Source organism: Aphelocoma coerulescens, chromosome 1, assembly GCF_041296385.1.
Source record: "Aphelocoma coerulescens isolate FSJ_1873_10779 chromosome 1, UR_Acoe_1.0, whole genome shotgun sequence".
Classification (NCBI taxonomy): domain Eukaryota; kingdom Metazoa; phylum Chordata; class Aves; order Passeriformes; family Corvidae; genus Aphelocoma; species Aphelocoma coerulescens.
Window position 1 is genome coordinate 69,754,310 of NC_091013.1, and position 26,966 is coordinate 69,781,275.

Here is a 26,966-nt window from a genome sequence, read left to right on the forward strand (position 1 = left end):
ATTTGACTGAAAAAATGAGCAAACTACATAGTGATGGCTTCAAGGAACGAGGGCATTTTTGGACAGCTCCTCATTTTTCAAAACAAATTTATTTATCTGGTCTTTTTAGCAGGATCATTAGAGAATTATATATAGTCTCCCAAATCCCATTTTGTCAATTTAAAAGCAAAAGAGAACTTTTCAAAACAATTATGTTAGCAATGTAAAAATGGACATAGCATTGGAGTTGAGCTGAAAAGCTTCTTGTATATTTAATCTGATCTTGATCTCCTGTAGCCAGTATTTTGAAAGCAGAGAAGGTTTCCTTTATTCAGTTTGACCTCTTGGGACTAAAATTTTTACTGTTGCTTGTATTTCCTGTGTTTTCCTTAGAGTTATCTTAGACTTATCCAAGATTTTAATTTTTCCCATGAATCTTCTGCATAGCTCTTTCAATTGTATATTCGTATATTCAGTTTTTTCTAGTTGGAAACACAGGAAAGAGTGAATTTTATATTCTTTAATATTTGATCTATTATTGATAAAGGCATTAACTCTTCTCAGAAGTAAGCAGTAGTCCCATCTCTGTAGCACAATTTGCTTGTTTTCTTTCAGTCCATTTGGATAAAAGACAGTTACTTCTTACTAATAAGGCAGGGAGATGGTTGTAGACCTGTTTTTAGAGAATTTGAGGTTAGCAACTCCAGTCAAACACAGTTTCCCTCAGGCACAACTGCAGGTAACCCTCATGCCAGCAGCAGCAATGGCATCACAATTGTACCATAACAGAGGAGCTTTTATCTAGCCAATAATACTGTATCTGCAAGAATGGGCTTTGATGTGCATTTCCACTGCATAAGCAAGCACGAAACACTTAAGTATCTACACTTAGGTGGCTTGTCTTTAAGTAATTTTCAGTGTTCAGTGATATCAAGGAGATCACATCTAATGAGGCAGTTACCACATCTACAGCAATCAAAATTCCAACTGCCAGCTACACAGTAAACATGCTAAAATTAAAATTGCTCATTATTCAATAAAACAATAATTTCCCGTTTATATTTTATTTAATACCTACTTCAATTTTTTTTTTTTTTTTTACTAAGGTTAACTTCATTTTAAGAAAAAATATTTAACCATGGACAGCTTAGAGTTCATTGCCCACAAAGAAGTGATTAGAAGATAAATTTCTGCTGGTTGCTCAGTTGATAATTCTTTCTGAGCAAATTATTTAAAGGAGAGATTAATGCCCACATATTTAAACCAATTCATTGTAGTTAATCATTGATTTTAGTGAGGAATAACTGTTATTTAAGTAGTATATGCAATATATGTTTTCTATACAGTCATGAAAGACTCCGCATTATGGCATTTTCAAAGAAAATAGGCCTGGAAGATGTACATTTTTCATATAATTAAATAAATATACTTCAAATATCTCTCAGATCTCATACTATTAATTTATCCCTCAGCAATGAACACGGATTGCATCAGACACATACATGGCTACTTGAAATTTACCTGGGTTGTGGTAGTTGTCTGGATCTTCCGAATCTCCTTTCCTGCCTCCTTACCATCATCAGATCTTTCTGTATCTGATATTATACTTCCTGCATCAACATTAGGTACAGTTTTGCTACCAGAAGACTCTGTCTCAAGAGTTGTGGCAGTCATTTCAGCATATTCTAATCCTTTAGATGATGAAGACAACTCCCTCTCAGAAATGCTATTCATTCCATCTGAAGTGGTGTGAATCTTGAACTCCTTGTCCTCTATTATACTTGAAGCACAAGTTATATCTACACTACCTGTCATATGTGCAAGCAATCCCAAATCATCATTTACACCAAGATGCATCTGTGTCTCTTGCACATTTGGAATAGCAATATGATTACTTGAAAGTTCAGGAAGGAGTTTCTCCTCCTGACTAGGTATTTTATCAAAGAGAAATGAGGTATTGTTAGTGGAAGGTTCATCCTTCTCATCAGCCAGAGTTATTAATGGACCATTATCTTTTTCCTCATTCTTCTTAATAATACCCACACTTCCATGAACATTGTTTTGGAGCTTCTCAACAGCTGCACTATACACGTTATCTAGAAGAGATTCCACTTCTACCAGCGCACCATTTTCTCCAGTTCCCAGTGTCTCTGGTGATAAATCCATATCATCAAGTTTTACTTCAGTAGCTTCTACTTTTTCAGCTTTTATATCAACTAAAAGGTCGTGAACCTCCACATGCACTCCTCCTCCTCCGGGTCTCTCAGCAGTTCCAAGCACATCATCTGACACCTTTGTAGCCATGAGCAAGTCCCTCGTATCTGTACTGACAGGGTAATCTGTTTCACTTTCTGGACTTTGACTTTGTGAAAGATCTTCTATCTCTCGAATTTCCATTCCACCTTTTGCTCCCGTTGTCTGAGAGGAAAGACCTGAGATGGTGCTCACATTACCCTTCTTCCCCTTTTTTATGTTTTCTTCCTCTTGCCTTTGATACTCTTCATACATTTTTGCTAGATATTCCTTGTGAGCTTCATATGTGACCTTAAAAAGAAAAGAAAAGATTATGTGGATGAACATATGCTAGATGACTTGGGCAAGATTCTTAAAAACATATAAAACACAGCTTAAAAAGTGTTTGACAAGAAAAAAAACCACCTTGGCATGAATAGGGACAGCCACCAGATGGCACTAAATCACTTTACATCTTATATTACTATATCACTACTGCCTTTGGGGGTTACCAGTATTTAAAAAACATCTATGAGCTGTTTCTTACCTTGGAATGAGCTATAGAAAGAGTATCCACCCACACTCTCCAGCCTCCCCATTCATATTTTATTGCATGGTACAAGAGAATACGGAAAATGTTGTAAACCATCTCTGTGATCTTCTGCTCTTCAGAGTTCTTTGGGTTAATGTATCCCAGAGAAAACATCCAGTCCTGCCACACTGAACACTGAAGTAAACATCTAAAGTGAAATAATTAGTTCAAAATATATCCAAACAAAGTTTCTCTATTTTAACATTGTGATGGTTAAGATGGGAGGAACATCATCTCTGAACATCAATCCAATATTAGGAATAAACTTAAAAATACTTCAGTATAATTAAAAAATTAAAGTACACTATAGAGAAGAATCCAGTATTAGTAACTGAACTAAGAAAAGTTACCACAAATGTATTAAATTTATTTTAAATATATTTAATTTATTATAGAGTATAAAACTCTACACAGAATATAACAGATTGCTACTACCCAGAAATCAAGGATGAGAAAATACCATTTGTATTGACATACCTTCTGTTTTCACGGCTATTACTAAAGAGTTTTATCATATCAGATAAGAACAAACGTCGAACTTCCATCAGCTCTGCACTTGGTGTGGAGTTTTTTAACAGCGTTGCCACCACCTTAAGAATCACTTTGAAAGAATAAATTAGTTATGTAAAGCACTTTACAAATGTTAAAAAAAGAAATAGTTGCTGACAGCCACTAATGTAAGAGGTAACAGAAACCCATATGTATCTAAGATACATTAATGAATTATTCTCACTTTCTGAACCATCATTTCAAAAAACCCCACAACCTCTAGATGATACATTTATCAAACAAACATAATATATTGTCCTTACTTGGATTCTGAATTTTCACTGTTGAATCTGGCTCTGGATGCGGTTTATGAACAACTTGGGTGCATACTTGTTCCGTCAAAATCTAAAACAGAATAGTAACTTCCTTTTACCATTTTTAATCAAACACTACAGTATTTCTTTGTTCGTTTTTAAATTTGTTAAGAACGTTTACCGTGGCCACATGAAACCTCATATTAAAAAATTAGGTAAAATATTTTAAATTTTGAAGAATGGAATAAAGCAATTCCTCTGTGCAGGGATCAAGTTTCATTGTTGTACTGTGGCTGATTAGCTAACCTTTGAGTTCATTGCCTAAATATACAGTAAAGGTATTTTAAAGATATTCCATTAATATTTCTCATATTGTTATACACTCACAGATCAAAATATCTTTCACAAGCTACATACATCAATAATTATTCTCATACATTTCATCTATAACCAAACTGAATAATTCTTAAAACTGGGTTTGGTTTCCTCCATCTAGTAAAGAGTATGAGTCAGAGACAGCATTCCACAGGAATAATCCTGGGCCTTCACATAATGAGGAAGACAGAGCATTCTCCCATTGCATGCATTGTACCTGACAAGCTAATTAATCTGTATTGAGGCAACACCACAAACTTTTAACACCAGGATACCTGTCACTGGATGTGTGTATGCAACTTTATTTTTAAGAACAAGCTAAAAATTCAATTATATCAACAGAGAATTCTCAGTAAGTACATTCAAGTAAATGCCTTTCAAAATAGAGTAATTTCACTAGCAATATTTATTTTAAAGCAGAACTTTAGCTCACTCATTAAGAAATAATCAAAATAATGTCAGTCATAAACACAGTATCTTAGAATAGGTCTTTACATATTTATATTTAAAATAGAATGCAAATATGCCCTTGCTTTTTATGAGAGAATATGGAAAATATCTCTTCCTTAGCATCAGTTTCTTAGCAAACTTTCTGTACTCACAGCACTTAACCCCTTTTCTCTCCTTTCCTCTGACTATTTTTTCAAATGTACATGGCTGTGGATGCTGAACTCTATGAGGACTTTAATTTTGTCAATGAGTTATGCATTTTCTGAGAATACCAATCACAGAAGCTCTCAGAAAACTGAATGCAGGAACTAGACTCTGAGACCCAAGTGGCCAAATCATAAAAGGTAATATGCAGTAAAAAAGAACTTGACATCTAAGTCACTGGCAAATAGATGATGCTTAGGTTTTGCCTTGGGGTTTTTACAATCATAGAAGAATAATTTTTTACACTACTCGGAACCCTAAAAACCAAGCGCTCGTCTAGTCTTTTTCCTTTTCTGGAACCAACCCTGAGCATCTAGCCATTAAATCTATTTATGACTAAAAAATATAAAAAAATCTTTCTAGTCCATAAGATTTTCAGAAATTGCAAGAGATTCTATTCTAAGTCATCATTTTAGTAATAATTGAAGATTGGACAAGAGCTTTATGCATGCAAGCATGAGACATGAGTTTCAACCAACTTGATGTTCTCAATATGTTGCTTTTACAAAATTGCTCATCACTGAAACTGAAGTTTCTACAAGAACCTGGTAGAATAGCTGAATGCTTTGGGGTTATACTTATTTACCTCAAGCAGTAGCTGGTACATAAAAGTGGCTGTGTTAGTTATCATTTGGCACAGTTAAAAAAGAAAAAAACAGCACTCTTCAAAATTTCGTAAACTTGAAATGAGTGACATGAAATAGAAAAAAGAGAGAGAGAGAGGCATCTCTGACTTCAGCACTTTCCATTTCAATGGAAACAAACTTTCCAAACAATGGAGAAGTATGAGCAATTGAAGATCTGCAGTAACTGATGGTGGTTTTTTTGTGGAAAGTGATTAACATGCTAAGTAGCAGGATTTCTTCCATCAGAAGTGGAAAGTTTTATAGAGCGTATGTAAAAATTATGACATTATTAATAAAAACATCCAAAACATGGCAAAATACAACGTGAACCAAGAAGTTCTTTCTCAAAATTTCTAAAATTTTTCTAAAAAGTCTTGAGAATCAGGATATTATAGAGCACGGATATTTTTAAGCCATACTTTTTACAAAAGAAACAACAATCTTTACATTTAAAAACTTGTACCTCATAAAGAGTGTTATATGTTGTAACGGTCACTGTATTTGTGTGCAGCATCAACCTTTCTCCAAGAAGTGTAAAAAGACTGTGAGTATGCATGATTTCAACCTTTCTCCTGTAAGAGAAAACAAAAACATTAGACACATGCCAAGCATGCTGAGCATTTTAAGTAAATGCAAGATAAAACCCAAAAGCCAAATATTTTGATGCTGTACTAAAAAGATCCCAAGCTTGTTATTCTGTACATATTAGGAAATAGATATCATTTAAGATATTTCCCCAAATGAATGCAATTGTACAAATATACAAAGGTTCTCAGAAAACAATGTTGTATTTAGAATGAGCTTTTGTATAAAATAAATCACACACCATTCTCAAAGTCAACTCCTCCTATCTTACAGAGGCTGGTTAAAATATGATCACTGAAAAACACACCTTTTGCCACATCACAAGAACTCAGGACAATCCAACTTCATATTTTCCAACATTAATCACAGAATCACAGAATTTGTTAGGTTGGAAGCAAACACAGTGGGTGATCTGGGCCAACCTCCCTCAGATTGTTCAAGCAATCTGTATGTGTTAATACTAATATATATATGGATTTTTCAGTACCACCTTTCTTTTTAATACATGATTCTCTCATGAAGCCAAAATAATTTAATCCTGGAATAACACATGTTGCATTGAAAAAGAAATAAAATCCTGAAAAGTTATGAAATTCTATGTGATTGAAGTGTTTCACACCTGGGATCCAAAACTACTCAAATCTTAAAAAGTGGAGAACAAAGAAACTCAGATCAATGTTTTGCCCCTAAACCCCACCCTTTTGAAATGGGATATAACATCATAAATAGAGCATTTCTCATACTTTGCATCATTAAATTTACCTTCTACTTTAATGGATATGAAACAAAAACCATTTTTCAAAATAAATAATAATCCATATTAAAGCAGCAGAACAATTTTAAATTGGTTACAGTACAGTAAAGTTTCTAAAAAATTTATGCATTCAAAAGTAAAGAAACTGTGTTTTCATGATTACCAGTAAAAATAAGAAATTATATAGGTTCATGCTAGAACTTTTGAAATTAATAGATTATTTTATAATATTCAAAGAACCACAAAAGAGAGTGACAACAACTTACAACAGTGTGTTCTTTTCTATGCACAGAAGGGAGTTCATGAGCTACTTATGAGAAAATCTACTGCTATTCAACCTTTTAAGGTATGGTTTAGCAGATAGAAGAAGAAGAAATCCATTGGGAAGTTTAAAAGTGCAGGTAAAACTCAAAAGTAAACAACGGACTATTATTTCAAGTGGTGGCATAGAAAGAATCAAATATGGCAGAGAAGGAAAAAACCAGGATTTTGTCAACTGTTAAGGTTAGACAAAGTAGTCTATCATCACAGATCACAAAGAAAAATCAATTAAGTTATTCAGGCTCTCATCTAACACATTACTGGTCACTTCTGAGAATCAATTACTTCCACTCTATAGCTTCATCTGCAATGAATATATATGAACTACAGCAACAGTAATTGGTTTTATACCTACACATTTCTTAGTACTATTGTATGGGTTTAGATTTCATAAATCATGTAACATCTCTTTATGCAATTCTGCTTCAATGTATTACAATGCAATGCCTGTTTCCCATACTGTGAAACAGAAATCTAAGTGCTTTAAAATTTTATAATTGCTTAGAATTTCCTATGGTTGTCTTCCATTTTATAAAGTCATGTGTATGCACACATATGTATGTGAACAAAAAGGAACAAGCACTAGCTGTAAAACATGAAATGGAAGGGCATTTTGACTTGCTAAAATCTACATAAAATATGCACATTTGCAGATGTTCAGAGGTCTAAAAATTAAAAAAACTTTGAAAGTTACACAGAGTATTCAAGGGGATTTCAATGACTCCAATTACATGAAAAATAAAGTTAATTTTTGCTAAGTACATATGTTCATTCAACAATGGAAACTCCACTGACACATCCATAATCACAAGTAGATGTTAAGGACCGGGAATTAAAATTTCAGCTTCCAAAAAGGCTCACTTTTCTTTTTCTGTAACCATAGAATCATAGAACATGCTGAGTTGTGAGGGACCCACAAGGATCACTGAGTCCATCTCTGGCCCAGCACAGGACCATCCCCAAGAGTCACACCACGTGCTTGAGAGTGTTGTTCAAACACTTCTTGACCTCCATCAGGCTGGTGCTGTGACCGCTTCCCTGGGGAGTCTGTTCCAGTGTCCAGCCACCCTCTGGGTGAAAAACATCCCCCGAAAATCCAACCTAAACCTCCTCTGATTTGGCTTCATGCTGTTACCTTGAGTCCTGTCACTGGTAACCACAGCGAAGAGCTCAGTGCCTGCCCATTCTCTTCCCCTCACAAGGAAGTTGTAACTGCAATGAGGCCTCCCCTCAGTCTCCTCCAGGCTGAACAGACCAAGTGACCTCAGCAGCTCCTCATACGGCTTCCCCTCCAGGCCCTTCACCATCTTGGTTGCCCTCCTTTGAACACTATCCACTATTTAATGTCCTTACAATATTGTGGTGCCCAAAACTTCCCCCAGCAGTCGAGGTGAAGCTGCCCCAGTGCAGAGCAGAGCAGGACAATGCCCTCCCTTGCCCAGCTGCCAGTGCTGTGCCTGATGCACTCTAGAATATAGTTTGCTACTTGATTTTCTGGATAAGTGATAAATATTTTAAAGAAATGTACTTCTCTGGATACAATCAGGCTTCTGACAAGTCAAACCTTTATCTGGTGTATCATACTTAATCCAACTCCTATCAATGTGAATGACTTTTAGTAAGTAATGTTTGAAAAGTCCTTGGAGATTCTTGAGTGGACTATCAATTTGCTTTATTAATTCCCAGAACAGTATTCAACTTGCTGGATCCCAAAGGAAAAATCCCATTTAGAAGCATATTCTCAGCTAACTCTCTCAATTATACAGTCATACTTTATTGATCTTACTGAGAAAAGTATTTCTAGCAATACTGCACTCTGGCTGGAGTCCTACCTCCTTTCCCTTCAAAGGAGGCTTACATGATGAAGCCTCTTGGGAAGCATGTGGTTAATTTTTATAATACACAGCCTCCCACTAAAATGCCATTTTACACGAATCCCGGCAGGGAGCTTAACACCACATGTAGAAGGGAAAAAATGAGCAACAGCAGGCTATGCAGCACTGCATGATTGCTAGTGCTTCCTTGACACCATAATATGGAAGAAGAGACTAAGTAAACCCATTTTGTGACATCAGGTCTTTTTAAATGGGACTATTTCTTGCTGCCACATTTTCTGTGTGAGTATTTCTTGTGCAGAGATATGTCCTTACCACCATTTTTAAACACCACTTGCTTGATGTATCTACTTTTCCTCCTGAAATATTCCCATGTCAATAAAATATTCTATTTCATTTATTCCCATCCTTCTAAAACTATTTTTAGAAGTGCTGCCCTGAAAATTTTATTGCTATGACACTGGTAATTCCAGAAGCAAATTTTAGATCACACTCATATGTTTCCTGTTAACTTTAGCTGAACATGCAATATATAGTTACAAGACGTATTTCTGGAAAATGTTCTTCCCTTGTTTTAAGACTTGAGTTTCAGCATGTTGTATATTTGAAAGACAATCAATGTTTCAAACATCATAGTAATAGCAAGTTAACTGGAAAAAATTAATTTTATCTGATTTATAAAGGTAACACTGTACAAATTATTAATCAGAAGACCTAATAATTTGAAGCAATTTCTAAAGACTGACAATTACAGTAATCATGACAAAAAGACAGTAAGAATTGTGAACTTAAATACACCACTACAAAAATTTTAAAATGACACTTACTTATGACCCAAATGTTTAAGAAAATATCCAAGGACCTTCAAAGCTTGCACCCATATACTTTCACTTTTGGAAGCCAGTAACTTATAAATTACTCTAAAACAGAAAAACAAATTCAAGCTCAAACATCACATATATAGATTGTATTACTAAACATCATATATATAGCTTGTATTTCACTGAATGAGGATATTTATTAAGAAATAAATCAATAAAAACAACAATTTACACAAAATAGAAGGATATATTGAAAGAATCAAGTGCAGCATAAGAGCTTGATTACAAATTCTTGAGGTTGGAGACATGGTGTAGCTTGGTTCAGTTCAATGTTTCATAACAGAAAGTAACATCTTATCCTAGACTTCTCTCTTGGAACAACCAAACAAAAGACAGTCTGAGCAGTTGCAGCTTAGGACAAGAGAAGCAGACTGGAACACATAAGGTCATATCCTGGAGTACCTGGATGCTAGTGAAAATCTCCTTTCATTACACCCACTATTTTTAAATCCTTGATTAAAAAAAAAAGTGCCTCAAATATTAACTAATCTAAATATTAGATATTTAATTAACATGAGAGGTTTAAGCACAAATTCTGCAGTCTTTCAGAAAGGAAACCAGCCTTCATCTGAAGACAGCAAGAGAAAGAAAACATTACCTTTCCCCTGCACTGTTCTGCAACAAATTTTTGAATTTATATTTTAGCTTCCCATTAGAATTAGCTTGACTTCAGCTTTTAGCCAGTCTTTCTAGTCTTTCTCCACTAAAGAGTGCTTTAGCAGACAATATCTTCCTCTTTTGAAGTGACTTATGCTATTACCAAATGACTTCTGAGGCTTTTGTCCTCTGATAACTTAGGCCAATGAACCCCTAATTTTATGTAAGGCTTTGGGTGTGTTTTGTTTTTTAAATACTTAAAACTTGAAATCCTGTGCATTCTCCACACTTTTACAAGACAGACTTCTAAACATAAAGACTGCACAATCAAACACTTTTAATATCAGTACCACAAATGTTACATAAAGATGTCTTCAGTCTTCCAAGTCAGGCTTACCTTTCTTCAAAAAATGTCAGGAATAGAATTCTGTTTGAATACAAACTACAGGCAGAAAGCAAAGTCCTAACCATGAGTCTTCCCTTCAACTAGCATTTTCATTCAAACAGTTTTAAGTACACATCTTTGTACAAAGATCTTAGCATTCAGGCAAAATTGAGCTTGAATTTATCAAGTAGTAGATGCTATGGGGTTTTTTTCCCTTTTACAAGCCCCTTGCAATTTTGAAAGTATTTTCAGAAGAGCACAAAATAAAAATCCATAGTAAATATTAACATGAAAGTGTTTAGTCCCTGAAAAAAATTATATTACCAAATTAGGCATAAAACCGCAACAAAAATAACATTTCTTTGGGAATTATCAGTTATTAATTTCATAGCCAAACAGATAAATGCATGAATTTCACTTTTGTCAGACAGAATTTGAGAAGCTAGGGCACGATTTCTTGTTCTCCTCTTCTTCTCTCCAGAGAATGTTAAACATACAAAGAAAGAATATTTAAAATTATTCTGAGATAGATACATGGCTATTTGATGCATCTTGTTAATTACATACTCTATTCAAGATTGAGAAGCAAGTAAAACAGTGCAGTTACTTTAAATATCATAATGATAATCTTAAGTGGAAACCCTCTTTTTCCTCCAACTTACTGAAATCACTCATTTTGTCAAAAAATAAAGCCTAAGTTAATGGAATTGAAGTTTAAAAGATCAGCAAGTGTGATATTTATGTGAAAAAGAAGCAAACTGGACAGCGATGATATTGGAACTACTTTTAAGGTATTTTCTCACTTCACTGTCTTACCGTATCCCATTTCTCTGATCAAAGGCAGGTATCATGGATGCTGGATGTTCGGACATTAGTGCCACTAGCAGCTGCAGCACATCATGAATATTTTCATCCTGTATGACAAGCACCAATGTTATTCTACAAACTAACCTCAACAGCAAGCTTCCCACAGAGCTGGTTCAATTAGTTACAATAAAAGGTAGGTAATTACAGAAATGTACCTCGTGCATTGTTAATAAGTAATTTAATATGCTCTGCAGTTCATCTTCTTTCACTCCTCGATCCTGAAAAAAAATCCAACAGCCATTATTCAGAGAAAATACATTCCTCAGGTCTGGGTATGCAAACCCAGTCAAATAATCCTACAGCTTTTTTATTTGAACCTAAAAGACTAAATTTTCCCTATCATTCTACTGCTTTTCTTTATCACATTGACAATTCAAAACAGTATGAGGTCAGATTCTTTTGGTGTTGGCCCTCAGATACTGCAAACTATTACTGCTACTCCTCCAGTTTCTGAGACAGAACAGAAAATACTGGTTTTTGGTTTAGTCTTAAATTAGTAGATTTTGCCTCGAAGAGTAGCATTCAGCTGTTACAGAGAGAAAGAGTCTTACACCATTTCAACCATTGGTAGAACCAACAAGAAGGAAAAAGCAATAAGGAGCTTGACAACTGCAATTATTTTTTTCATTTGACCATTTAATTAAATTTTTTAAAATATTAATTTAATTAAAACATTTTATATATTGGATACAAATATATTAAAATTTTAATAAAATATACATGGCAGAGTTTGGTGAGGTTAGTAAGAAATTTTGTATGGATTTACTACTTCTCTGCTGATTAGAAGGATGTGCATGAACATTAAATTAACCAGAAAAAGACACAATACTGGACAGGTATGACCAATTTTCTGCTATGAAAGATCCTATTACAAGTATTTAACAAACGTCAATGTCTTCACTCTGGAATAGACCATTTTACCTTCAATATAAGTTGTTTCAAGAACAGAAGCATAAACGCCCTTAATGATATGATTTCTTTCTGGGAGGGCCGAGGACCATCTGGAAGAAACAAAATATAACACTTTTAAATATAAACTAATACCTTTAATTACTGCAACTTTTTAAGGAAATTACAGTTCCTGTGAGAGTATAGATTTAGTAGCCTACTCATATAAAAGTTCGTATTTGCAAATGATATCATTCATAACCTTTCAGAATCACATTTTTCAACACCAATATATTTAAGTGTAAGTGATGTTCCATTTGGAAAAAAAGAAATCCATATTATATTTTACTTAGTTTTTTAAAAGACACGAGAAGATGAAAGAGAGTAATAAGTTGATAGTAATAGATAGACAGCAATATGTGATAAACAACTTGGACTGACTAAACCACTATGTTAAATATCATCTGAATGAAAACCAACAGAAAAAGGATTTATGAAATACAAGTGGTAGCCCTTACCTGTAGCAGAAACTACAGTCATTTAACCAAAGAGAAACTACTATCTAAAGAAAATACTCAATTTAAACCAGAAAAAAAAAAAGTAATCCATAATACTTTAAACAATTGTTCGTGATGAAGTATATCAGGAAAACAGAAATATCTAAAAAATCAGAGCTTGAACAACTATAGTAATTTGGAACTAGTTCTATTGTATTTTCCATTTTCCTCTTTCATAAATATTGAAGTTGAACCAGGAATTCTTTTGTTAAGTTCCTGGTTTTCAGACAATGCATGTCATAGACAGTCTTAAATTTTGCACAGTAAAAATAAATGCAACTTAAATTACTTTTCAATCAGCCATTTAAACTTACACTGATAAACACAGAACAAAGTTTAATTACAGTCTATGTCTCAGTATTATTTCCAATCCAGATGAACACAACTTCTTATTTAAGATTTTCTGATAGTTTTTGGTGACACTTTTTGAAGTGAAGCCACTGCATTACACACAGTAATCCAAGTTCACAACAAGGGAAAACCTTAAGGTAAGGTATATTTGTTTCACTAGCAGGAACAAAAAGAATGGCTAATACACTGAAGTTTTCTTCCCTGTTTAGGAGTGGAGAGAGGAGGACTGTGTACTCTTCAGAAAAAAACAAATAAATCTCAAGCTTTCCACTCACTGTGTGTAAGAACAGTAAGGAAAACAGAAGTCAGTTGGAGTTTGTTTGGGTTTTTTTGGTACTAGATGCAATTATATTAATACCGCATGAATTTTTTTATGGCAATGGTGTGCTTCTAACGAACAGCTATTTTTTTCCCTAATTCAAAAGTGGATTCAATTTTCCTAACTGCAGCACAGAAGTCGCTTTCTTTGTACACCCTCTTCCCTCCTACACCTTATTTGGATTCAACATCAGACAATATCTGAAAAACAGGACTAAAAAAAATAATTTTGTCTTTTCTGAAAGACTGTAATTATGGAAACAGAAAACAGGCAATGTGGAGGTCTGCAAAACATTTCTGTAACAGAAATTGTAAGGACATGTCAAAAAGGAGATATCCCAATTTAACTGGGAACATCTTCAAAGACACATGAGTTTTATACTACTTCTTCATGTCCCCACTCATTTCCCTGGAGATGTGTGACAACATTGAAAATGGTTCTTCAACATGCAAAGGATACCAAAGGAGTTGTTGCTTGCAGGCTGTATGCCAAGCAGGTAAAGGGTAATTTTCCCTTCAGTGCTCTAGTACTATTTATTCCTTGCATTTTAGTTGTGTCATGAAGCTTCACTGCACTAGAACCAGAAAAAGGGGACAGCTGCTACCCAAAAGAATTCATTAGTTTCAAAAATTAAGAGGACTGGCACAGAAAAATAAGACAGGCTGGAGAAACTGGAGGTTATGTAACCACCAGACAGCTACAAAGAATGGAAGAAAGGATGACAGCCATATAACGTAATGATCATCTGACACAGACTGAATAGAATTAATTAAATAGGAAGTTCTAAAGCTACCTAAAGCAGATTTTCCACTATAAGTGTTATATCATCACAGTTTTTTACTTCATTACTAATTGAAGGAATTGATTCCTAGTTGAAGATTTATTTTTAAAAAAAGTATTATTGACCAAAAAATGGTGTAACTTATGCTACAATTAAAAAAAAGTATATATTATCCACACACATACTGAGGCAAAGAAAGACAAGTAGATCATGTTTTTCAACTGAAACATTGCAAAGTACTTTTCTTTGCTGTCTATTAATCTTTGTGCCCATCACTGCATGTAGACAATTCAGTGTCACCATCACTCAGACACTGATAATCAGAACTTCTAAAGACTAAAACCAAGCTAACATCAGATCCACTATGAAGATAATCCTTTCAAGAACTGGTACAGCAACCATAAATCCCTAATACAAAATAGTAACATTCTTTTTAATTGGCAAAGAGAAGGGATGCCTCCCTTACCCCACATGAGGATGAGTCACTAAAGCATTTCCTGCTTTTAGATTTCTTTAGGTACGTATTTTTCACAGAGAGCCCATCATTTGCGTCAGATTTTATAAAATATACACTCATAATAAGAGTTAGCCAGCTTTACCCAGACAAAAATAAATGAAAAACAAGAATTTATAATTTCATCCAATTCATCCCTGCAGCATAGAGAAATTAGAGGGGCATAAACCAGAAGTAAATAAGAGGGAATAAGTAAACATATTCACAGACTTTAGTATAATCAATACTGCTGTGAAAAAACCCCAAAACAAACCAACAAAAAACTGATTGTGAGCTTTGTATAACAAAAATAATGATTTCTATTTCTGTCTTTGGAAATAAAAAAAATGTGTTATCAGTTCTACCAACAACCAAATGTAACATCTTTCCATCTGTTTTGATTTTTTTAATATGTAAAAAGCATGATTTTTTCTACTCCTGAAATTAATAAAACATGATACATATAGCAGAATCTGATCTCCATGCACACATAAATAACATCACATGATATGTGGATCACAGAGACCTGTTTTTCTCTCTGCTGTAAATCTAAAAAGAACTGAGTTCCACTCTAACCCAGCTCTTGAAATAACTCTGTGAAACTTCTTGTATCCATAAAAAGAAAAACTACAGTTACTTTCTCCTCATAATAATTTTCTTAATTCCCACTTCTACAGTTTATGTTCCAAAATACTGGACATGAAAAACACGCTTGAAAACTATTTAGCATGAGATAACTTGTACTTTAACAACCATGTTGTTAAATTAGGAGACATGATACTATTCAAAAAGGTCCACTCAGAGTTAGAGTTGTGAAGCACAGAGGAAACACCAGCAGAGAAAGAGAAATGCTTGGCCACTGAGTTCAGGAATGAACTAAACTACACAGTAATCTGGAACTTAAACGCACATTTCTGTCACACAACACAAGCTCCCCAGGGAAGCGGTCACAGCACCAGCCTGACAGAGTTCAAGAAGAGTTTGGACACGGCTCTCTGGTACGTGGTGTGATTCTTGGGGTGTCCCGTACAGGGCCAGGAATCGGACTTGATGATCCTGATGGGTCCCTTACAACTCAGCATAAAATACAATAATTACAGAAAGAAGCTATATATTTTAAATAAGTTTCATTCCATTCCCTGCTTTGCTGTGTGTTTAGATACTGCAATGGCTGGGTGATCCTATTATCCTTATTCTGCACGATTTAACAAAATATTAAAAGTGTGCATGTGGCAAATCAAGATAACAGCTATAACCATAGTCCAAGTGTAAATAGTAAAAAATAAAATTTAGATTCTTTCCTTTGGAAATTAGTTTGACTTTTTAGGCTCTTTGTAAAAAAAAAGAAAAAAACAACACCAGAAGAAAAGTATAATTCATAATTTTAAATAGATTACTTGTCTCCACTATGTGGATCTACATCTAAAATGTAAAAGCTACTAAGAATAATTATGGAGCAAGTTGATACTTTTACACTCTGAAACAGTGTTTCCTCAGAAGGAAATGGAAAAATAAATATGAATTCAGGATTCTGAATCTAAGAAGAAACATCAGGGTGAAACAAGAAACCAATAATGAAAGAGAAGATACAAAACCAAATTTAAAATAAGTGTCTGAGCCTTTAAAAAAATTCATTAAAATTCATTTTTTAAAAAGCATTTATGCCTCTCATCTTATAAGTTGATTACTAGGAAAAGTAAGTGAAAAACTTTCATTTTTAAAAGAAAGCAGCATCAGCCAAATGGGAAACTTCAATATTGAGCTCCTTTGGCCTTAAAATAAGGGCTACGAAACTGTCAGTACAGAAGACTCACCCACTTTGTGCTTTATTAAGACAGCAGAAGGCAATAAAACCCTGAAGCAGAGTAACTGTCTGCAAGTAATAGTAAATCAAACTACTAATATTAAAGTGTGTTTCAGTATCTCCACATAAAAAATGACATGCCTAGAAGACAAGAAAACATAACACTACTAAAATGTCTGCATGAATAAGCTTACTTGCTAATATGACAGCAAATTATTTGAAAGCACTATAGCACATGCAGTCAAATTTTAGATATTGGCATGATTTCCAGTAAAGTCTTCTCCAGATCTGAAAAGTCTCATGTGAAGTCAGCTTAGAATTTCAGCTGCCATTTACTCACATGACGACATTTTTCTGTTTCATACATTAAAATTAATGTGCAAAGAAAATGGGTCCTATTCTTCCATTTTGAGATATCAAATGTTACTTAAAATGCAGCAAATTTAACTTTCACATAATTGTATTTTTACACGGCAACTTTCTTACTTTAACAATTTTTTTTAATATATATTATTCTACATTTTAACAAATTATAAACTTTCTGGTAGTACTGGCTGCATGCAGGCTAATAAAAATTAACACAAACCCAAAATCCTGGAAGAGTTACCTTTTTTGAACTATTAGGATTGTTGAAGTTACGAGAAGCTGAAACAGAGGTGAAAATAAAAAACCCTAAAGCATAATAACTACAGATACTTCTAAGACTCTGTTCCACCACTAAAAGCTGTCTGAACCAGCCAGAGCTGCACTTAATGTTAAAATACCATCTGGTAAATAAAAGTGATGTAATATTCAGGGGATTAAACTTTTTGAAAAATTTTCAGGAATTTTATCAATTGCAAGCAACTAATGCAGATTTGATAAAAAATCTATTATGAAATGCAGTTAATATGAAATTAAATTAAGCAACCCATCACCTCAGCAATTATTATATTTTCAAAGCCATTTGCTTGCAAATCAAATCAGTTATTACAGCTGTATTCATCATAAGCAGAAGTTATCTCTGGAATAATAGCAAAAGAAGTCCCAGTGCTGATTTGCATGGAGAAAACTCCATAGCTTTGCTGGGTTTGTATATCTGTTGCTAAGTTCACTGATCCTCCTCTCTGATAGGCTGACATTCTTCAATGCAACACAAGAAAAGCCACTTTTACAGATTGTAAAGAAGTAGTAGTCTCTTTTCTGTTGTATCAATTACACAGGGCTTTCTGCAGGGAAGAAGGAAGAGAATAAGGAACAAGGAAGAAAGAAGATACTGAACTGTCAAAAAGTCAAGTTTATCTATAAATGTAACTAAAGACAAAATGAGAAAATTCAGATATAGTGGATAGTATGTTTTTGAAAATATGCCTCAGTTTACAAAACACCTTCCCAATTACTGTATGAAGGCCTTAGTAATTTTGATTTTTGTTGTCAAACTGCTACACCAAGCAACCACTAATTTACACTGATTACCTTTCAGGGACTGACCTGGTTGCCTTCCTGATTAAAAAAGAATCTTGTCTGGAACTGACACAAATGAGAGCAGAATGTACTATACTCTGAATGAAATAAAAGGTATGGATGTAAACCAGCCATATGTATGCTAATTTAGAGTTAACTGATTAATTTCTCATTCCTAATTTTGTATTCTTGTGTACTTCTGTTCAGATTATGATGAATACATATTTTTTGAAGCTATGCAACTGGCATTACACATACAAATACTCAAAAATTACAGCTAATTGCAAAGAGGCAGATATGGGCAAGATAAAAACAATTCATGCTTCCTACAGAAAGAAATGTCACTGACTCCACAAAAGAGCAAACCTAGCCAGAGGGAAGCAGTCTGTAATATGCAATACATTTCCAAAGTGCTTTTAGGTAGTAGTATCATGACACAGAATCACAGGAGTTTTTTAAATTAAAACAAATATACTAGAAAAAAAATTAAAAAGAATCTCAGCCATAACAAGTAAACTGTATTATCAAACTTCCACTCTCAAGCTAGTTAAGCAATTTTCCAAGTCTCTATCTAGCTGTAAAACTGGTTGACACCCGAAAACTTAACCTCACAACAGCTGGGTATTCAACAGTCACAAACGCTATGTATATAAGCTGATCAGCTGAGTTTTAAACACCCCAATTCCTCTCTGATCTCAGATACAGTTAATTTGTCTGACAGTAAAACTGTACCTGTGCAGTACACTACTGTAAACCTCAGCAGAGCTCTGAAAGCATGGAACTGGATAAAGCCACTCCCAGGGTAGGATTCTGCTCACCCGAATTTTAGATAGCAACAGTGTAGTTCCCAAAGGAGACCAGCTTCTAACCTCCCCCGGAGGTTAATGGAGATCTGAGCAATAGAGGCAACACAGTCTAGGAAGCAACTGCGCTTCAAGCAAAGCATTTCTCAAGTGTCTGTCAACTAGAGGTAGGACACAGCTTCCTAAACATACCTACCAGTGTAAGTTGTCATGCCATAAAGTATGCAAAATATCTACCCAAAACAAGCAGATATGGGGTTGGATGGACAGGAAGCCTGCATCCTTCTGAGAGGCAGGTGGGATGACTCACCAAGACTATAATGATGCTGGAAACCTGTATTAAGGCAACTGAATCCTGCATTCCACTGTCTATAATCAGCAGACATCTAGCTCAGAAGGAGACACCTTCACTGCAGGCACCAAAAGAGAAATCAATTCTATTTTGGCAGCAGGAATCCAGAATCAGTATGAATGGATAATATAATTCATCACTGACAAAGATTTCAAGCTAGTTAAGTAACCATCACAGGTAATTTTCATTATCTAGGATTCCAAACCTTTCATTCAAATGAACGGAGAACAGTGGGTTTTTGTTAAGTATTTTAAAATAAATTTTAATAATTTTTGAAGTCTACTGTCCATCTAATATACTATGAGAGAACTATAAATGTGATCCAAGATCCTAGAGCAGCTCTTTCTGTGACCTTCAACACCTTCACTGTCTATCAGGATACCTAATCTAGGAAAATAATTGTTACTTATTAAAAAAAATATTGAGGAAATCCCCTATGCATACAGCTCACTTACAAATAAGAATTATTCAATAAATAATGTGTTATATATGTCACTCAAATATTTGGATATGTGACAGTACTAAAAACGTTTCCCAATTATTCAATTTCTCAGCATGACAGAAACAGTTACAGAATAAAGATAATTAATAAGTTCTCCTTTATCAAGTGTTTTTTGAGACACTTTCAGCCAAATCCTTCCTGCTTTACACAAGTAGATAGCTAAATGTAATGGCATTACAGTCAGAATGTATAGGATTAGAATGATTTACTCTGGTTAATACTCATCTGTAACACACAGCCTTCAGCCACTATCTCTTATTGCATTCTGTTGGTGCTGTCATTCAATACCTCCTTTGCTAAGCTAAGCGCGTCACTTTAACCAAAGCTAAATCAATCTCTATTTTATAAGGACAGAGAGAAAATATTGTTGAACTGGAAAAACATCTTCAGAGACTTCTGCAGTAAGAACTAGAAGTTTCCACTCTGTTTTCAAGGTCGCTTAACACTACTAACCACTCAAACCACACAAAGCTTTGTTTGGCATATGAAACACATGTAATATTTCCTCTTTATTACAGAAGAAGAAAAATCAATCATTTTAATATGTTTCCTAAAGTATGCCCACATATGTTTATGCTATGTGGAAGGTCAGAGTTGGAATCTTCTGGGAATACATATAAACATAAGAAATTATCAGCAGGGGTGTATGATACGCCAAAAGTACTTCCATAGTCCTTCTACTGATGACCACCGGTATCAACTATTGCCACTTATTTACCTCCTTGTCTACAGATTCAAGGAGCTTTCAGACGTTTAACATCATAAACCTTCCCAAAGGAGAAATGCTTACATTTTCTTTCTTATGTGCTGCACTTACCCAATCCTTTAGGAGTAATGCCACTGCTATCAGCAGGATTGACCACCCAGTAGTAGTATTTCAGCGTGTGCATTAACTGCAGCACCGTGCCTACTCTGCGTATGGTGTTATAGATCGTAGCAGTCCCAATGAATTCAGCTGACAAGTAGGTATACAACGATAGCTGCACCTAAAGAATGAAACAGTTATCCACATAAATGTAAGTTCTGTATTAGTAACCTCAAATGGTAGGGGTGTTTTTAGAATATACTTTGGATATGATATCAAAAACTCAAAAACTATTTACAATTTTGTTAGGGCAAGGGCTGGACTGATACCTAGGTACCTAGAACTGATATTCCATGATTTAAGTAAAGATAAACATATTGGCTTGTTTTCTATTATGACTTTTTATATCAGTTTTTAGGAAAATGCCACTTTTCACTTTGGTTCACGTATCTCAACTATGATTACTTAGGAAAACAAATAATTCATTATTACCAGAGATGAATGATAACGTTTTATAGATTTTATCAAACTAGAATACATAATTTTGAATTAAATGAGAGTTTACATCAATGTGTAACAAAACACAATTTGCCTGTAATTAAAAATACAAAATTTTATGCCTAATCTGTAGGAAAAAGATGTAATGCAACCACTGAAAAAGGGATTGGGTTTCTAAAAAGTCTTTTAACAGAATTAGACAGGATCTTAAGTAATAATTTAACTTCTTTTAGGAACTTATAATAGACATTGGAGTATATAGTTAAGCAGGGTGTAGACTTCCTGATCCAAAAAATCATTGCTATTACCATGTTTAAAAAAAACTCAACCAAACAAAAATCTAAGTAGAATTTTATGAAAGAATATAGGTATTTAATTTTGTTGTAGGAGAGTCATAAGATTATTCAAGTGTACTATTACCTTTGCAGGGGTATGTATCCAGATAGCAGGATTAAAAAGGATGTGATCACATAATTGCTTCAGTAGAGGTGCTCCATGAGATAATCCATCCAAATATTTTGCAAATGACAAAAATTGTTCCAGAACTGCTCTGGTTATATGAACTCTAGATGACTGGGGGAAAATAATCAGAAAGAAAAAAGATAAAGAAAAAATCTTCTTCTTTAAAATAATTACAGCCAAACTATGAAGCAGTATTTTCACCTGGCTCATGATTATTAAGTGCATGCAGCCTTGCATGTTTTGATGTCATTGAATATGAAGGCAACTTATACTTTCTAATAATATTAATGGCTTTTGTAATGGCTGTATATAACAGCTTAAAATATTCATCAATAATTTAGTTTTTTTGGTATTTTGCTTAGTTGGATGTGTTTTCATTTTATTAGAGCCCAGTCAGGATCCTACATTTTACAGCACAATTCTTTGAGAACTTCATCTGAAGTCCTTATCCTTTCTTAAAGACGTGTCTTACTGAAAGCGGGTGTCTGAGTGTGTGAACACACATTATTGGGAGATGTGCCTTTGTTTCTTTAACTGGAGTAGATATTTGAAGGAGTTGGGTTCATTGTTTCCTCAAACTTCAGGAGACTTTCAGTTTCATAGCATATGCCATAAAATCACTGTTGAGACCTGCTCCTATATAGTAACATGGCATGAGGACTTTGACAAACTTCTTTGTATACTAAATTAACAAATGAATAAATAGGAAAAATCTCTAAACATCCTTCCCCTTGCCTTCTCTACAAAATGTCAAGCACTGGAACAGGCTGCCCAGGGAAGTGGTAGAGTCACCATCCCTGGGGTATTTAAAAGACATGTAGATGTGGCACTGAGGGACATGGCTTAGTGGTAGATTTGGCAATGCTGAGTAAACAGTTGGACTCAATGGCCTTAAAAGTCTTCTCTAACCTAAACGATTCTGTGATTCTATGTTTCGATTATTTTTAACTCTGTAAGTACAGTCTGGGAATATGGAGATTTGTTATTTTTAGAACTGAAGTCTACTTGTCAGTAATATAAGTTCAGCCTGGATGCTGATGCTGATTGTTTCCTTTGGCTTGTACATCAAAATTCACAATAAATAAACTGCAAATAATAAGAACAAAAATGCTATTTGGAAGTTCAAGTAAAAAAAAGAGCTTTCTGTTTTCTCTGAAGTATTTGGTTACATGCAAATGAACAACAGATACAACAGATAATTTACAAATCAAAAAATTGAGGCTGGCTGGGACAGAAAACGATTTTTTCCCACCATGTGTGCCAACTGAATATAAGCATATATTGAAAAAAATAAAATACATCCTTTCAAAAAACTTCAGCTAAGTGAATATAATGTAATAAAACCACCCAGAAAACAACATCTGTTTTAAGAATTACACTGTGATCAATAGAAGTGCTTTAAATATTCACATGCCCAAGTCTAATGAACATAGGAGGTGTTAATTAGAAGAGTGTGCAAACTTTTTTTTAAAAAAAGTCATGTACAACATTCTAAATTGATGTATTCCATGTGCATAAACCACAGTGCTCTATTCAGGAGAAAGCCCTCCACAAGGGCTCACCCAGTCTGCATGTGCATAACTTACCAAACCAAAGCTAACAGCTTTGTAAATTCATTCTGGTTATGTCACAAGAAAACCTACCCTTGGAAAAAGACACTACCTTAGGCTAGTTCTTTGACATTCTAAATCACACTTGCTTAGCAGTGAAAACAGAAGCATAGAAAATCTGCTTTTAGGTATTGAGTGAAGGTATTTCCCAAGCCGCAAAGAACAAAGGGAACAGAATGAGAGAAACTGCTTATCATTTTTCTTCAAAATTCAGAACATTTTTAAAAGGTGCTATTATGATTTTTATCTTCTTCTTAAAAGATTTCTATGCTGACCTCGTGGTAATAAAAGTCCAGTAGTAGATATTCAAGAATGTTGGAGCCATGAGCTTCAATTGTAGGACCATCACTATCTTAGTATATCTGACAGTAGCTTGCTCTCAGGTTATTTAGATTAATAAACCCCAGTAACAGGGTGCCATGAGGCCAGGAGGCAGATGATGTTCCTCAGACTACTGAACTGAACCTAAGTTTTGTGATAACTGCTCATCATACCTGAAAATGAGCAAGTAAAGGGAATGTCCTTTGCAACTATTTCTTTCAGAAATTAAATTTTGCTACAGTTTTCTTCTTTAAAACACAGAGCCACTATTTCAACAATTTCAGAATTGAGTCTCAGAAAATTAATTTAACTTTTATGAACATGCACACAAAAAACCTTAAATCTCAATTATGACATTTCTGCTATGTTTGTACAAACTAGAAACAAAACAACTTTCCTAAACAAGTTTGGGGGACAGAAAGTGGAGAAATGAAAAAAATTTAAAGTGATTCACAGAGAGATCTAAACTAAGAACATAAAAAAGAGAACAGAACCAGCTCCAGAAAATTGATTCTTTGAATACTGGTATGTAAGAGGATGAAGAAGATGAGTAGACTCTTTTAGACAACTTACAATATATTTTTAATTTGCAATACTTGTATCACAAATATATTTTATTCCACCAGTCATTTGAGCCAAGTGATTGAAAGTACCACAGCAACAGTAGAAATATTAAGAACAAAGATAAAAATCCTCCAAACATACCTTTTCAAGGAGATAGCCAATGACTAGAAAGCCTTTTCCACCAAGCATTTGTTCTTGCATGGCTACTGAACTCTTAAGAAGCTCAACCAAGAAAGCCAATAGGGTAGCACTGTATGTAAAGAACAAGATTTTTTTCAGATTAAAAATTTATCTGTTGCTTTATCAATAATCACCAGCTATTAAGTGAATAGAAACAGGTTTAGGGTGGTGAACTATTCCTAGAAAGAATACAAATCTTATTTTTCCTGTTCACAAATTTCTCCAGTGATTTTTCACATATTACAGTGGCAGGAGTGGGAATTCATATTCAGACAAGCACTGTCAGTACTCCTGGTTTGACCATGACTATCCCATGTTTTAAATATCCAGTCCCAGAGCTTGCAGTTCTAGCCAAAGTTTTGGCAGCTGAAAGAGGCAGAAGACACGGAGTGGAATCCAACTGACAGTGCTAGAATGACACAGGCAGGGGCTGTGTCAAACATTTTACTGTCCAGACTAGCTATGCTGAACAGCAAAATTTCCAGCCACTAGGTATGTCCTCATTCCACACTTTCAGTCCCTAGAGTCACTCAACACAGAAGTGAGGCATAAAATGTTTGAACATGCACATGGGCAGTGATGCCCACCACAAACCACAGTGGAACAACAGCAGGGTGGAGAGCTTCCTTCACACTTTCTAAAGACCAAATATGAGAACAATATCTGCTTGACCAAATAAAGGTTAATGATTACTTTTCATCCAGTTAGGAAAGCACAGAGAGACCCCAGAGGCCACAAGGAAATCACCCAACAGCCCATCCCAGTATCTTAAAGTGAAGTGTTCAGAAAGTACAGGGAGGGAAAGTGCTCAGAAAAGGTTACAGTATAGAAATATCAGAGATATGAAAGACTTCAGGGGATAGAATCATCAAGAAAGTGAAACTATGTTATGAAAACTAGCAGTAGAAACATGACAGATCAATCCACCACAGGGAAAAAAAATCATAATTGACTCTTGGGAGATGAGAATAAAACAAAAACACACTCATCTATTGCTGAAAAACCCAGAGAAAAGGGAGAAAGAAAAGAACTTGTGACAGAAAGGAAGTATTTAAAATTATTTTTCAAATGTCTTAAAAAGGTAGATGACAATGTATTGTAGTGCAAATACAATGCATACATAAAGTCATTATTCATTTTCTAAAAATTAAATAGATGTAACAGTTCCTAGCTGTATAGACAAGTGTCTGCAACCATGAAAGTTCTCACACAGGTAGTAGGCAGAGGCAAGGGTAAAAACTGTGGCTTTTGAGCTATGAAAAAGTGACTTACAGGAAATATCCAACCTGCATTTGATACCTTTCAACTTTACTTACAGTATCTACTCATCTAAAGGTTCACTTGCTCTTCAAATAGAATCTTTCACTTTGAAATAAATATTGAGATTGGTTAATTCATGCCAGCACCAAAAAATAATCAAAGTGCTGAGGAAAACAAGATTTATTCTATTTGTTGAGTAAGGCTGCCATGCAAAAAAAACACAGTGTAGTCAAAGTACATGCTGGGAACATGAAATAGGGCCTTGTCTTTCTTCATTGCTGAATGGTCATAATAATCCATCTAAAATCACATACGGAATTCTCCACAGTGTCAGCAATAAAAGAACACAGATAATATCCATTTACAATACTCCAAAGATTTTATCAAAACAGCCTGTCAAGCTGTCACATCAATTTCAAACCACATTATATGCATCAATTTTTTCTTACCCCAATCAAAAGTTCCTACTGTATTTGTCATCTAAAATAAAAATCTAATCATTTTTACTACATGAAAATCCATAAGCAGCTCACATAAAGTGTTGAAGATTTAAATTTAGATTTTTTTTTTAATTGAATAGGCAAAAGAAAATGCCATTTAGATTGATGGTGCTTACTACCATCCTCTATGAGTAACCTCATGACCTAGGAAAACAAGCCATTATGCATAAAGTCAGGAAACAGCATACATCTGCAGAATTAGAATTTAAATTAGAAAAAGAAAATACTATTACTATTGTATTGAAATGTCAAAAAAATATTCTTAAAATACCATGAACATAGCACCAGACTTAAATTTATTTTCTATTCTCACAAGCACTTTTTCAAAAGCCTTTTGACTTGTTCATTCTATGAATTTAGATGTCAACTCATGGACTAGAGTTATTCTTATCTCATACCAATACAATCTCTATACAACTGCTAGAAATTCTGACAGACTCTGAATGCAAGTCGTAAGACACACTAACACCCTACAAAAAAGATTTTTCTCTTTCCCTCTATTCAAGTACACATAAACCACAAGTCAACTCAGAAATAGTAAGTGACCAGTTTATACCTAACCATGCCACAGACACAGAAACAGACAAGCTGGTTCCATGTAAGAAAGAATGACTCAAAAAAGTGCAGTAATTCAGTTGCAGCCAGTGCCCAAATATCACTTTTCAGATATTAACCATCTTTATGCGGGCTATAGCTGAAACTAATCCTGCCTGCCCACATTACCTCTGCACAGAGCTACCTTAGCTGCTACTGCAAAGTAGGGCCAGTGTTTCTAGTTGCTGGAAAATGTATTAATTTAGCCAATGCCTTTGTGAATGAGCTATGCTTTTACTTAATTCCAAAATGGCTTTTAACATCTATTGATCCAGACACATAAAGATACCCCAATCCAGCTCTGCAGAGTCAGCTTGGGTCTGCAGGCAGTAACTCTAACTTCCAATCTTTCTGCATTATCCAAGATTGCCACCATAAATAACAGAGTTGACT

The 26,966-nt window shown here is 34.5% G+C and overlaps 1 protein-coding gene across 7 annotated transcripts in view; it reads right to left on the reverse strand.

Annotated features, from left to right (window-relative positions):
* The window catches only part of NBEA (neurobeachin), a 467,531-nt gene that overhangs the window by 317,430 nt on the left and 123,135 nt on the right, over positions 1 to 26,966 (reverse strand). For 6 of the 7 annotated variants that reach the window (XM_069012137.1, XM_069012124.1, XM_069012118.1 and 3 more), the window contains exons 11-22: positions 24,181 to 24,289; positions 21,503 to 21,655; positions 20,597 to 20,765; positions 12,408 to 12,487; positions 11,642 to 11,704; positions 11,436 to 11,533; positions 9,584 to 9,676; positions 5,725 to 5,833; positions 3,616 to 3,697; positions 3,281 to 3,404; positions 2,759 to 2,951; positions 1,501 to 2,523 (exon numbers count right to left, since the gene is read on the reverse strand). In XM_069012137.1, coding sequence (XP_068868238.1) covers positions 1,501 to 2,523; positions 2,759 to 2,951; positions 3,281 to 3,404; positions 3,616 to 3,697; positions 5,725 to 5,833; positions 9,584 to 9,676; positions 11,436 to 11,533; positions 11,642 to 11,704; positions 12,408 to 12,487; positions 20,597 to 20,765; positions 21,503 to 21,655; positions 24,181 to 24,289 — 2,296 coding nt within the window. The remainder of the gene's footprint in view (positions 1 to 1,500; positions 2,524 to 2,758; positions 2,952 to 3,280; positions 3,405 to 3,615; positions 3,698 to 5,724; positions 5,834 to 9,583; positions 9,677 to 11,435; positions 11,534 to 11,641; positions 11,705 to 12,407; positions 12,488 to 20,596; positions 20,766 to 21,502; positions 21,656 to 24,180; positions 24,290 to 26,966) is intronic. The other variant, XM_069012126.1, reaches the window with a different exon arrangement.